This window comes from Labeo rohita, chromosome 7 (assembly GCF_022985175.1).
Source record: "Labeo rohita strain BAU-BD-2019 chromosome 7, IGBB_LRoh.1.0, whole genome shotgun sequence".
Classification (NCBI taxonomy): Eukaryota; Metazoa; Chordata; class Actinopteri; order Cypriniformes; family Cyprinidae; genus Labeo; species Labeo rohita.
The window spans coordinates 46,475,928-46,488,024 of NC_066875.1; the positions used below are offsets into that span (position 1 = coordinate 46,475,928).

General features: G+C 39.7%; 6 protein-coding genes across 6 annotated transcripts; all 6 read left to right on the plus strand.

Moving 5' to 3' along the window:
- Nucleotides 1-305: 305 nt before the first annotated feature.
- LOC127167847 (histone H2A-like) lies at nucleotides 306-937 on the plus strand. The gene has a single exon (XM_051114135.1). The coding sequence runs from the start codon at nucleotides 461-463 to the stop codon at nucleotides 845-847; it is 387 nt and encodes a 128-aa protein (XP_050970092.1). The 5' UTR covers nucleotides 306-460; the 3' UTR covers nucleotides 848-937.
- Nucleotides 938-2,664: 1,727 nt separating this feature from the next.
- Nucleotides 2,665-3,283, plus strand: LOC127167849 (histone H4). Its single transcript, XM_051114137.1, has one exon. It carries the CDS (start codon nucleotides 2,750-2,752, stop codon nucleotides 3,059-3,061), a length of 312 nt encoding a protein of 103 aa, XP_050970094.1. The 5' UTR covers nucleotides 2,665-2,749; the 3' UTR covers nucleotides 3,062-3,283.
- Nucleotides 3,284-3,625: 342 nt separating this feature from the next.
- On the plus strand, nucleotides 3,626-4,617 carry LOC127167848 (histone H2B-like). The gene has a single exon (XM_051114136.1). The coding sequence runs from the start codon at nucleotides 3,685-3,687 to the stop codon at nucleotides 4,057-4,059; it is 375 nt and encodes a 124-aa protein (XP_050970093.1). The 5' UTR covers nucleotides 3,626-3,684; the 3' UTR covers nucleotides 4,060-4,617.
- Nucleotides 4,618-7,346: 2,729 nt separating this feature from the next.
- On the plus strand, nucleotides 7,347-8,005 carry LOC127167845 (histone H1-like). The gene has a single exon (XM_051114133.1). It carries the CDS (start codon nucleotides 7,376-7,378, stop codon nucleotides 8,003-8,005), a length of 630 nt encoding a protein of 209 aa, XP_050970090.1. The 5' UTR covers nucleotides 7,347-7,375.
- A 972-nt stretch (nucleotides 8,006-8,977) lies between these two features.
- On the plus strand, nucleotides 8,978-9,407 carry LOC127167846 (histone H2A-like). Its single transcript, XM_051114134.1, has one exon. The coding sequence runs from the start codon at nucleotides 8,994-8,996 to the stop codon at nucleotides 9,378-9,380; it is 387 nt and encodes a 128-aa protein (XP_050970091.1). The 5' UTR covers nucleotides 8,978-8,993; the 3' UTR covers nucleotides 9,381-9,407.
- Nucleotides 9,408-11,266: 1,859 nt separating this feature from the next.
- LOC127167850 (histone H4) lies at nucleotides 11,267-11,986 on the plus strand. The gene has a single exon (XM_051114138.1). It carries the CDS (start codon nucleotides 11,280-11,282, stop codon nucleotides 11,589-11,591), a length of 312 nt encoding a protein of 103 aa, XP_050970095.1. The 5' UTR covers nucleotides 11,267-11,279; the 3' UTR covers nucleotides 11,592-11,986.
- The last annotated feature ends 111 nt before the right edge of the window (nucleotides 11,987-12,097 follow it).

A 12,097-nucleotide genomic window follows, 5' to 3' on the forward strand; every position in this document is an offset into this window, starting at 1 on the left:
TAGCTTTGGTAGAAGTTCTCTTCATAAGTACATGAGGCAAATTAGATCAGTTATTATTAATCAAAAATACATATAAAAATAAACTCAGAAATAACATTGGTATACAGTAGTTAACATTTGAAGTGGATCAAAACCTTTCATCCAAGTTATCCTAAAACCAAAACAACACCCATTCTTGTTTTAGGACAACTTTGATTAACTTTTTTTGATCCACTTCAAATGTTGACTACTGTATATGATCAAATAAAAAAAAAAAAATCTTAAGAGTGCTTGAAAATAGTCTGTAGCAGAAAGGGGGTTGGGTGTTGAGTTTGAAGAGAGATTCACTGATTTGCTTGAAACGTGTTTAGACTTAAACCAAGTGGAGACGAGCACCCTTTCATTTAAACGTCACGTCGCATTCACAACTTTCTGTATTGTGGTTGTGCCTTTGAGTTGAGTTGTAACAGCTGCAATTACAATGAGCGGAAGAGGCAAAACCGGTGGAAAAGCCCGCGCTAAGGCTAAGAGTCGCTCTTCCAGGGCTGGATTGCAGTTTCCCGTCGGTCGTGTTCACAGGCTTCTTCGAAAAGGCAACTACGGCGAGCGCGTTGGTGCTGGTGCTCCAGTTTATTTGGCCGCTGTACTCGAGTATCTCACTGCTGAGATTCTGGAGTTGGCTGGAAACGCCGCTCGGGACAACAAGAAAACCCGTATCATTCCCCGCCATCTGCAGCTGGCGGTGCGTAATGATGAAGAGCTGAACAAGCTTTTGGGTGGCGTGACCATCGCTCAGGGCGGTGTGTTGCCCAACATTCAGGCTGTGCTGTTGCCCAAGAAAACCGACAAGCCAGCCAAAACCAACTAAACCCATACAAGTTTCTCTTACAACAAAAGGCTCTTTTAAGAGCCACCCATTTTTTCCACGTGAGAGCGATTTCTTTTAGCTAATTATTGGTTTCAAAAAAGTGCAAACACGTTCATGTTTTTTGTATTGTACAATGTCGTAAATCTGGTAAATGCACAAACCTAAACTATCTTAACAGAAGCAACCGTATTAGATTTTTCCAATTGCATTGCCGTGTTAAAATTGTAAAGCATAGCGATATGTTTAGCTTCATGGAATTGCTAAAAAAAAAAAAAATACAACATATGATGTCTTGATGCATACACATAATACAAGGAACTAAAAACAAAAATGCGTTGTGTAGTGTAGATCTATTTTTGTAACTTCGTCTTCTGGTGTTTTCTTGGCGGTTTTGGCAAACCAACGTAAAAGGTGCATTACCGCCACCTACTGAACTGGAGTGTGGAGTGAACATAGATTTGGTAAAAAAAAAAAGGGAAGAGGGGGGAGAAAAAACACCTAATTACTACAAAATTACATTCTTTCCATATTTCCTGACTTTTTAAAATAATTGAACAATTCCTCATTCATTCTTGATTGCATTTGTCTATTCCCCAATAGGGCCTTGAGTGACACTTTGTCATATCCCATCAATACTAATTTTTGATTAAGTTTATATCTTTCTCTCTCATAAGCTTCACATTCTATTAAAACATGCTTTACTGTTTCTGGAATCCCACGTTTATCACAGCTGCCAGTTTCATGTTTAGTAGTTTCGTTTACCAAAGCGAAAACAGAATATTGGACAACTGGGCGGGAACCACAAACTGTTAGAAAACATAAGACTCGCAGTTATTGGTCTGCTGTTCTTTAGACGCGGCAGAAAATAACCAATCAAATGACTTGAAGCTACAACGTCAAATGATCGCATGGCAGCCCTGTGCTTAAATAAGCCTGTTTTGCCGCTAGAGTTTTATTTCTTAGTGCTGTTGTTAGAAGTAATAGTGATTGTTGTTTTACGCAATGGCAAGAACCAAGCAAACCGCCCGTAAATCCACCGGAGGTAAAGCTCCGAGGAAGCAACTGGCTACTAAAGCCGCTCGTAAAAGCGCACCAGCCACCGGTGGCGTTAAGAAGCCTCATCGTTACAGGCCCGGTACTGTGGCTTTGAGGGAAATTCGCCGTTATCAGAAATCTACTGAACTGCTGATTCGCAAACTGCCCTTTCAACGCCTGGTGAGAGAAATCGCCCAAGATTTCAAAACAGATCTGCGTTTCCAGAGCTCTGCTGTCATGGCCCTGCAGGAGGCTAGCGAGGCCTATTTGGTCGGTCTGTTTGAGGACACCAACTTGTGCGCCATCCACGCCAAGAGGGTGACTATCATGCCTAAAGACATTCAGCTGGCCCGCCGCATTCGCGGAGAGCGCGCTTAAATCAACATCTGTGTCAGCGTTATAAACCCCAAAGGCTCTTTTAAGAGCCACCTCAATCTTTCCATGAAAGACGATTTTCTTTAATCAACTGTTAAAAACGTGAAGAGTTTTGACAGGTCCGATGGAGTTCATTATCAAAACTGCAGTATTATTGAAACATAATTTCGGTAGCGAATGTTCTAGGTTGTTTTAAATCAAAAAGATACAAGACATATTTGCAAAACTGATCGGAATAAGTGATGCTTTAAATACATACTTTCATTGTCGCGCTGTTATGCATTTCATTTAAAAATAAATTAATATACTTAAACCCAGTTTATCTCTGCAATGTAACATGGTAAGGTAGAAGTGGACTTCTCGTAACGGGCATGACGTCTATTAGAACCGCCCACGTGTGGTTTCACCTAGGTCCTTTAGCGAAGTATAACATCCCTTCTTTCATTTTCTGAAATATACTTCGTCAGTGGGAGTTAAAGAATAGCTGTCGGTATGTCTGGAAGAGGAAAGGGTGGTAAAGGTTTGGGAAAAGGAGGCGCAAAGCGTCACCGTAAAGTTCTTCGTGATAACATCCAGGGAATTACTAAACCCGCAATTCGTCGTCTTGCTCGCCGTGGCGGTGTCAAGCGTATTTCCGGGTTGATCTATGAGGAGACCCGTGGTGTGTTGAAGGTGTTTCTGGAGAACGTTATTCGTGATGCTGTGACTTACACTGAACACGCTAAAAGAAAGACCGTTACCGCCATGGATGTTGTATATGCTCTGAAACGACAGGGACGCACTCTGTACGGATTCGGAGGTTAAAATATTTGTAAACAAAACAAAACCCCAACGGCTCTTTTAAGAGCCACCCACCTTTTCACACAAAGAGCGAGTTTCTGGATGGTAAAACAATTTTTTTGTAACTATAGGCTGTTTGGAATGGTTGACTAAAAACAGCTAATTATTCGTTTTATAAACAAAAGACTATTATCATTTTTTTTTTTTTTTTTTTGTGGTCGTTGTTCAAACGTAGTGATGTAACTAATGTTTTGACGATTATTAGTATAATTTTTTAATTCTAATAAAATGTAAATAAAATCAGCTCCGTAGTTATTATATTGTAGTGATATATTGGACCAAACCTGTTCACAAATAGTTCAGTCATTATAGGTCTAAGTAAAAATGCGGGAAAATTAAACAAAAGAACGTAAACGGATGGGGGATGACAGTTGTCAAAGCATGAGGCAATGGGAGGGATTTACATTTTAAAGCTTCTGATTGGCTTCAATGTGGCCAATAAATTAATTCTGTGGGTTGGTCCATGGAGATACAGCAATCACAGACCACCGTTTTGCCTTTTAAAATTAACATAGGGTAGTGCATAAAAGGCCATGTGTTTCGAAAGTAATCATACGTCTTTTTGAGAGGTTGTGAAGGGGATAGTCATGCCTGAGCCAGCGAAGTCAGCGCCCAAGAAGGGTTCGAAGAAGGCCGTTACTAAGACCACCGGCAAAGGAGGAAAGAAGCGCAAGAGATCCAGGAAAGAGAGTTATGCTATCTACGTGTACAAAGTTCTGAAGCAGGTTCATCCTGACACTGGAATTTCTTCTAAGGCGATGGGAATCATGAATTCTTTCGTCAACGACATCTTCGAGCGCATCGCCGGTGAATCATCTCGTCTCGCTCACTACAACAAGCGCTCCACCATCACATCGAGAGAGATCCAGACCGCCGTGCGTCTGCTGCTGCCCGGTGAACTGGCCAAACACGCCGTGTCTGAGGGCACAAAGGCCGTGACCAAATACACCAGCTCAAAGTAAAGATTCATTTTGTGATCAGCGAACCCAAAGGCTCTTTTAAGAGCCAACCATGTTATCATTAAAAGAGCTAGATACTTAATATTTTTTTTCTTTAAATGAAAAACGTTATTGGCTGTTACGGTTGGTTTCTTTTAAATTGTGATCTATTTGGCACAATCCAGCTCTGGTGCCTGTTTTCTCCCTGTTTTATAGTAAGAAGCTCTCATATCTTTTTAAGGCAGTAATAACGTCAAGTTGATGTCTTTGTTTTATACCAACACGTTAAATTTCATGTTTATTCATGATGTGTATTTCACAATGTAATGTTTTTTATTTTTTCTCAGGTATTTATATTTGCAGTCATTGTATATTTTATCAAATACTGGATGCAGCAATATGTATATTATGTACAAACAGTTTAAATGCAGTTTACAGGTGTTTAAATGAAATTAAGAAACTTAAATGCTGAAAAAAACTAACTAGTAAAAAAAATAGGAAGAGATAATATCTAGACTATATGGCTTGTAGACACAGTAGAACATATATGATTGAAAGGTACATGAGAAGAGAAAGCACATACCCCATGAAACTGAAAATTATGAAATTGTAGGGTTTTTTTTTTAAACCTTGATAGTTTTAAAAATTTTGATAATCTAAAAAAACCAAAAAAAAAAAAAAAAAACAAAACTAATGGATAAAATTGAGATATAGATATCAGTTCTCACTCTCGGGCTCCTATTGTCCAATACTCATTAATCACAGTAATTTTTGTTTGAATAAACTGTCACAAGCTCTTTTTTTAAAAAAACCTTTTCACATAAACTGCAGCAAATAGCAGTGTTTTAGCAGCATGAGAACTTATATAGACAAATAATAATAATTCATTATAACACTCTTCTAAGCACTCAAAGCACTTCATATTGTAAGGGGATATCCTCATGGATGATGCAATGGCAGCCATATTACGCCAGAATGCCCACCACACACCAGCTTACTGGTGGAGAGGAGACAGAGAGATGAATCAATCAGTAGATATGGAGATGGTTACGAGACCATGATGGTCAGAGACCAATAGGGAAAATTGGACAAGATGGCCCACTGGGCACCATAGAAGTCCACTATATGGAGATAATTCCTGAAATGTTTTCCTCAAAAAAAAAAAAAAAAAAAAAAAAAAAAAAAAAAAAGAATTCTTTACAACTGAAGAAAGAAGTTCATGAACATCCTGGATGACAATGGGTTGAGTATATTGTCCGTACATTTTTGTTCTGGAAGTGAACTACATTATTGACCACAGAGAGTAAGGACCTCTGTTTAAACGTCTCAGCCGAAGGGCAAATTATTGTGTGCAAAGATGAATGACAGCAAAATATAGACATAAATTATCAGCAAAGAGACAAATGTGGGATCGTCTTGTGATCCATGTAGACAAATAAACTAGAACACAATTCAGACAAATCAAATGTCTTGCAGTACTGCACAGCACCAAAGTGGATGAAGGATATCAACACTAACAGCAGAAGAAAAACAGATATGAAACATTCCCATTCATTCAGCACAATGCAAATCACTGAATCATGTCTGAGTTTCAACTGAAAGTGTTTTTCTGTGTTTTGATGCTCATCCAGGAGAACCGATGGTAGAGATTCTCCATCATTTAACATCAACACATTCAGTGACGTCACAGGACTATCAACCAATGTGATGCCAGACAGTAAATTTCTTTAGTTATAACATAGCAGAGCAAGATATTTACAAGCATTTTTTAAAAGGTCGCCCATTTTTGACCTAGAACACTAGGTGCTATAAGGGTTTCAACACAGCACAAGAGTTAATTCTAACATTATAGCGGCCATGAAAAGAATAAAGTACATATTTTATTAATACATATTTTAAATCAGTGGTGGGAAACGTTGATCCCGCGGATCAAGGTTCCCAACTCCTGTTTTAAACGAAACATATCCAAACAGCCAACAAACAGCAGAATCATTATTTTATCTTCAGCTGAACACTTTATTAAAAACAGAATCACAAAATAGAATATAGAGCAGAATACAATAAAATAATCACAGAGTATGAGAGGCAGTGCACAGAGATAAAAAGTAGTCTACAACATAAGTAGTTATAGTCATAAACACATGCCACAACATCCAAGACTGGAGCAGGGCCACCAAAAAGTGATTGCCTCAGGTACTGCGCTTGTTTAACTATCAATATGGAGAACATGAACTGGAAGAAGCCTCTCACTAGAAATCTTTCTTTACCAGTAGGTACTATTGTTGCTTTATTGTCAAATAAAATATAAGAAAACAGAGACTCTTAAATTTGATATTAGACAGGGTTTTAAAGAAGTGGAAGTAAATGAAAATGACATGCACATGTTTCTGTGAATCTTTTGCTCTTGTGGTAGTAGTTTGAGGTTTAAGGTTAAAGATGCAGAATAAGAATAACTCTCTTCCCCACTCTGGTTTAAACCAGAGAGCAGAGGTCAAACCACAACCATCAGCTTAACTCTGTTATTAGGCCTCTTAACACTTCTGTAATTTTCTCAGGACAAGCAGCTTCTAAAGTCAGCAATGCACAAATAACAATGTGTCTTCAACAATGAGCTGAAAGAAGCCTAAGTCTAGCCTGCTGTAAGTCTGAATTTTTATTTTTATTGATTTAGTGAAAAATACTAGAAGTGTGCAGAAAATAGCACAGCAAGTCAAACAAGCAGATGGGTCTACAAACTCAAATTCATAATCTCACAGCAAAAAATCAATTCGTGATGTCTGAATTTCATCCTGCAGCTATAAAGCAGTGACCCGAGAACACACCGACCGACAGTGTCTTGTGCTTCAAGCTGCCCAAAACATCTTCTGAATGAAACACTCTACAATTTCATCAGCGATGTTTCTTTCTTTAAAGCCATTGTCAAAGTGCTTATTTAACACATGGAGGAAAATCCCAGTCATCTACCAAGATTATTAAATAAAAATCATATGAAATATAGACAGAATCTTATCCATTCCCGTGTGCACGCCGTGGATTTGAACTGACAGTGGTAAAATAAATGTTCACTTATCACGTGTTGTGGGCTGTAAATAACGTCCAGAGCCTTTACTCAATGTGTACGGTGTTTTTACTCCGCTAAACAATTTTACCACTTCAATTTTGTTCCAAATATAAGAAGAGAAAACACACGCATGAACGGCTCGTGCAGGAGCACAGACACTGAACAGAGTGATTGAGTCTACGCGGCTCTCATGCGGTTGTTAAATGCACAGCGCCGCCCAGCAACGACCCATTATTAATCAATACGTTGTGTTCGAGTTCAGATTCGCTTAGAGACATCATGGCAGAAACCGCTCCAGCAGCTGCTGCGACCAAAGCGGCCAAGAAGAAACCAGCAGTTAAACGCAAGACAACGGGCCCAGGCGTCGGCGAGCTCATTGTCAAGGTTGTGTCCGCATCTAAGGAGAGGAGCGGCGTGTCCCTCGCCGCCTTAAAGAAAGCTCTCGCTGCCGGTGGCTACGACGTGGAGAAGAACAACTCCCGCGTCAAGATCGCCGTCAAGAAGCTGGTGACTAAAGGCACTTTGGTCCAGACCAAAGGAACCGGCGCCTCGGGTTCGTTCAAGCTCAACAAGAAACAAGCCGAGATCAAGACAAAACCCGCTAAGAAAGCTGCTCCTAAAGCCAAGAAGCCCGCAGCCAAGAAACCTGCCGCCGCTAAGAAACCCAAAACCGCAGCAGCAAAGAAGCCGGCCGCTAAGAAATCCCCGAAGAAGGCCAAGAAACCCGCTGCTAAAAAGGTAACGAAGAGTCCTAAAAAGGTAACCAAGAGTCCTAAAAAAGCAGCGACTCCTAAGAAAGCAACCAAGAGCCCTAAAAAGGTCAAAGCAGCCAAACCCAAAACGGCGAAACCCAAAGCGGTGAAACCCAAAGCCGCCAAACCTAAAAAGACAGCAGCCAAAAAGAAATAAACTCAGCTTTTTGGTGTTTTAATCAAAACGGCTCTTTTAAGAGCCACCCACTAATTCAAAGTAGAGAGCATAATTTTTTCGGTTATCTGTCAAGTGATCTTTTGTCGCATAATATTACATTTGGGTATTGAAGAATGTGAATATTCTACTTTAAATAGGAAACTTAAGTCACATTATTATTAAGCTTAAAACCGGTCGTTAACAATAGACAATGCAGGTTTATGTAGCATGTTTATTACACGAAGTTAATTAAAAATGCTGTAGTTGCGTCATAAAAATGTACATAAAAAATACAGTACAAATTTATAAACAGGAAAAGAAATTAAAATACAAAATAAAGCTAATAAACAATAGAACGCTTTTCATCGATGTATTTTTTTTTAGATATATTGATATATTTTACTGTTTTGCTGTCAGGCAACAGGATGAATATGAATATTGACTGAAACGCATTAAGATTACATGACCAGCTCTCGTTGACGAAGATATTAATCTACTCTAAAATCCTGATTCATAATCATGACATTCTCTAATGAAATCTAAGACACAAACGATTAAGACAATGACTGTGCTGTGAGTTCGGCTTTACACTTGCATGTAAAATAGTCAAAAGCAAGAGAATATCTGTTTTTTTTTTTTTTTTTTTTTACTGAAAGCGCTTCTCTTCTGCCGCTTGCTGAACAAAGCAGTCCAAGTAGTTTGTCCAAGAAGTCGCTAGACTTGTTGCTAAGCGCTTTTTTGGAAGAAGGAAAAAAAAAAGTCGCTAAGTTGGCAACACTGTTTAAACTATGATTATGTAACGTGTGCTTGAGGGCTCTCAGTAGCGGAAGGGGGTTGGGTTTAGAGTTTGGAGGGAAGTTCACAGATTGGTTTAAAGCGTATTCAGACTCCAGCCAATAGGAGACTGGCATGCTTTCTTTTAAAAGGCAGATCACAGCCTTTCGCCTTATTATTTCTTTGAGTTGAAGAGAGTTAGTTGTGAGTTACAATGAGTGGACGAGGCAAAACTGGTGGAAAGGCCCGTGCCAAGGCTAAGACTCGCTCCTCTAGAGCTGGATTGCAGTTTCCCGTCGGTCGTGTTCACAGGCTTCTCCGCAAAGGCAACTACGGTGAGCGCGTCGGTGCTGGTGCTCCAGTGTATTTGGCCGCTGTACTCGAGTATCTCACTGCTGAGATTCTGGAGTTGGCTGGAAACGCCGCTCGGGACAACAAGAAAACCCGTATCATTCCCCGCCATCTGCAGCTTGCGGTGCGTAATGATGAAGAGTTGAACAAGCTTCTGGGTGGCGTGACCATCGCTCAGGGCGGTGTGTTGCCGAACATTCAGGCCGTGCTGTTGCCCAAGAAAACTGAGAAGCCGGCCAAAAGCAAGTAAACTCACTGACATAATTCTTGAAACCAAAGGCTCTTTTAAGAGCCACCCATTTTCTCTTTGAGAGAGTAATTTCTTTCGTCCTGTCTTTGGCGAGTATTATTATAAGTTGTTGAATATGAGGGTTTTTTCCCCCCCGTGAAATATTTTGTTGGAAATTCAGTTTGTTATTCTAAAATTCAGTGAAAATGTGTTTTTAAACCATTCCAGTAAAGGTAGCATACCATTAAATTTAAATTCAGCAGTACTACACAATATATATGATAATTTAATGTATTATGAAACTACTTCCTTGGCATGGCCAGAGATTTAAACAAATAATTTAAAATAGACATGTATAATACTTTCTAGTAGGTTTCACGATTAATTCTAAAGTCGAATTCAACACATTCAATAAGATTTGAAAACAAATAACAGGATGGTGTGCCAACTTACAGCCAATATCGACTATTGTATTATCAGAGAACAAGAACAGCACGTTTAGGCGGGAACCACAAACTGTTGTCTTTTGTTTGAAAAACAGGAGACGCACTTTCATTGGTCAAGTGTGATTTATAGATGCCAGACAATAACCAATCAAATACCTTTGAATCTACGCCGTCCAATGGGCGCATGGCAGCCCTAGACTTAAAATAAGCGTTGAGGCGTATCTACTTCATTCGTTTTATCCGTACTGTTGGAAGTAGCAGTGTTTTTGGTGAGAGAATGGCAAGAACCAAGCAAACCGCTCGTAAGTCCACCGGAGGAAAAGCACCTAGAAAGCAGTTGGCTACTAAAGCCGCTCGTAAAAGCGCTCCGGCTACTGGTGGTGTTAAGAAACCTCATCGTTATAGGCCCGGTACCGTGGCTTTGCGAGAGATTCGTCGTTATCAGAAGTCTACTGAACTGCTGATTCGTAAACTACCCTTTCAGCGCCTTGTAAGAGAAATCGCTCAAGATTTCAAAACAGATCTGCGGTTCCAGAGTTCTGCTGTCATGGCCCTGCAGGAGGCTAGTGAGGCTTATTTAGTTGGACTGTTTGAGGACACCAACTTGTGCGCCATCCACGCCAAAAGAGTGACCATCATGCCTAAAGACATTCAGCTGGCCCGCCGCATTCGCGGAGAGCGCGCTTAAATCTTCAGCTATCAACCATACAAACCCCAAAGGCTCTTTTAAGAGCCACTTCAATATCTATGAAAGATGATTTTCTTTTATGTATGAAGTCCAACTGACTTCGGTGTGCTCTAAAGTTTGTTTTGGCTCTAATTGTATGTCAGCTGTATATCAAAGAGTTACAATATGTATTAAGAGGAAATATTACACCGCTGAATCACTCACATTAAAACAACCACAAGAAACTTGCTGAAACTAGCTCTAAATTCATAATTAAACAGGAAAGCATATATTAAACATTCCATACCGTACGACTCTGCTTTTATCTACGAAGAAATTTGTCTGGACCGGGTTGGAGACGTCCCTGGCTGTTGGATACTGTCCTTAAAGATTCTCTATCTGCAAGATTATGATGTTCTTTACTATTAATATTAATGAAGAAGCTTACATTTGTGTCTGTTCTTCATGTTTTCTTGCTGCCGTATATTCCCACCCCGGCAAAAAGGTTGAACGTTTCTAGATTATTCAAGAAATAGTTAAAAATGTCAAAACATTTGTTTGGTGCTGCTAAAGGAAGTGAATATGCACCAATTCGTGTTAAGTTTTCTTTTCTTAGTGTAAACGAGTTTACATCTATTTCCGCATTCAAGCACTGTAAAACAGCTTAGATTTGAATAAGGCCTAACTGATGACGTTTAGTACCGCCCTTTATGATGGTTTCAACTAGGTCCTCTGATCAAGCATAAAAGCTTCGCCTCTTTATACGCGCTTTTTAAATTTTCTTGTTGTGAAAAGAAGTCTGTTGTGATGTCTGGAAGAGGAAAAGGCGGTAAAGGACTGGGTAAAGGAGGCGCTAAGCGTCACCGAAAGGTTCTTCGTGATAACATTCAGGGAATCACTAAACCAGCAATTCGTCGTCTTGCTCGCCGTGGCGGTGTCAAGCGTATTTCCGGGTTGATCTATGAGGAGACCCGCGGTGTGTTGAAGGTGTTTCTGGAGAACGTTATTCGTGATGCTGTGACTTACACTGAACACGCTAAAAGAAAGACCGTTACCGCCATGGATGTTGTATATGCTCTGAAACGACAGGGACGCACTCTGTATGGTTTCGGAGGTTAAGCGATTTCTGAAAAGACAAACCACCAACGGCTCTTTTAAGAGCCACCCACGCTTTCGTGCAAAGAGCAAGCTTCTTCCAACTTGTAAAACTGATTTAAATCATGTGAAGTTAACGTTAAAACGCAGTGGAGAGTTGGTCATCTGGAATGCCTTCTGAGCAATGTGGTTTTATGTAAAAGAATTGCAGTATAGTTGATTTTCTGTAAAATTCATAATTCGCTTAGATAAACACCTACGCGGTTTTTTAAATCCTGTTTTGATTCACCGCAACAGTCCACAGTGCATTTGTAAACTGCCCTTACATGTAAGTGAAACTTCATCAGTGCAAAGATGAAGTTCTGTGATATCATTTGTGGTAAATTCTACAATATGTTCTATTTGCATTTATTGAGGTAAAAAAATATTTACATACAAAGGGACTTTGTGACACTGTGTTGTATTTTTTGTAAGTCAGTGGTATTTTCAAAATTATATGTTAGGGTTATTTGTGCTATGTGTAGTGTGTT

What these genes read in the sequence shown, in the direction of transcription:
- LOC127167847 (XM_051114135.1), top strand. Translation starts at nt 461, where the DNA reads ATGAGCGGAAGAGGCAAAACCGGTGGAAAAGCCCGCGCTAAGGCTAAG.
- LOC127167849 (XM_051114137.1), top strand. Translation starts at nt 2,750, where the DNA reads ATGTCTGGAAGAGGAAAGGGTGGTAAAGGTTTGGGAAAAGGAGGCGCA.
- LOC127167848 (XM_051114136.1), top strand. Translation starts at nt 3,685, where the DNA reads ATGCCTGAGCCAGCGAAGTCAGCGCCCAAGAAGGGTTCGAAGAAGGCC.
- LOC127167845 (XM_051114133.1), top strand. Translation starts at nt 7,376, where the DNA reads ATGGCAGAAACCGCTCCAGCAGCTGCTGCGACCAAAGCGGCCAAGAAG.
- LOC127167846 (XM_051114134.1), top strand. Translation starts at nt 8,994, where the DNA reads ATGAGTGGACGAGGCAAAACTGGTGGAAAGGCCCGTGCCAAGGCTAAG.
- LOC127167850 (XM_051114138.1), top strand. Translation starts at nt 11,280, where the DNA reads ATGTCTGGAAGAGGAAAAGGCGGTAAAGGACTGGGTAAAGGAGGCGCT.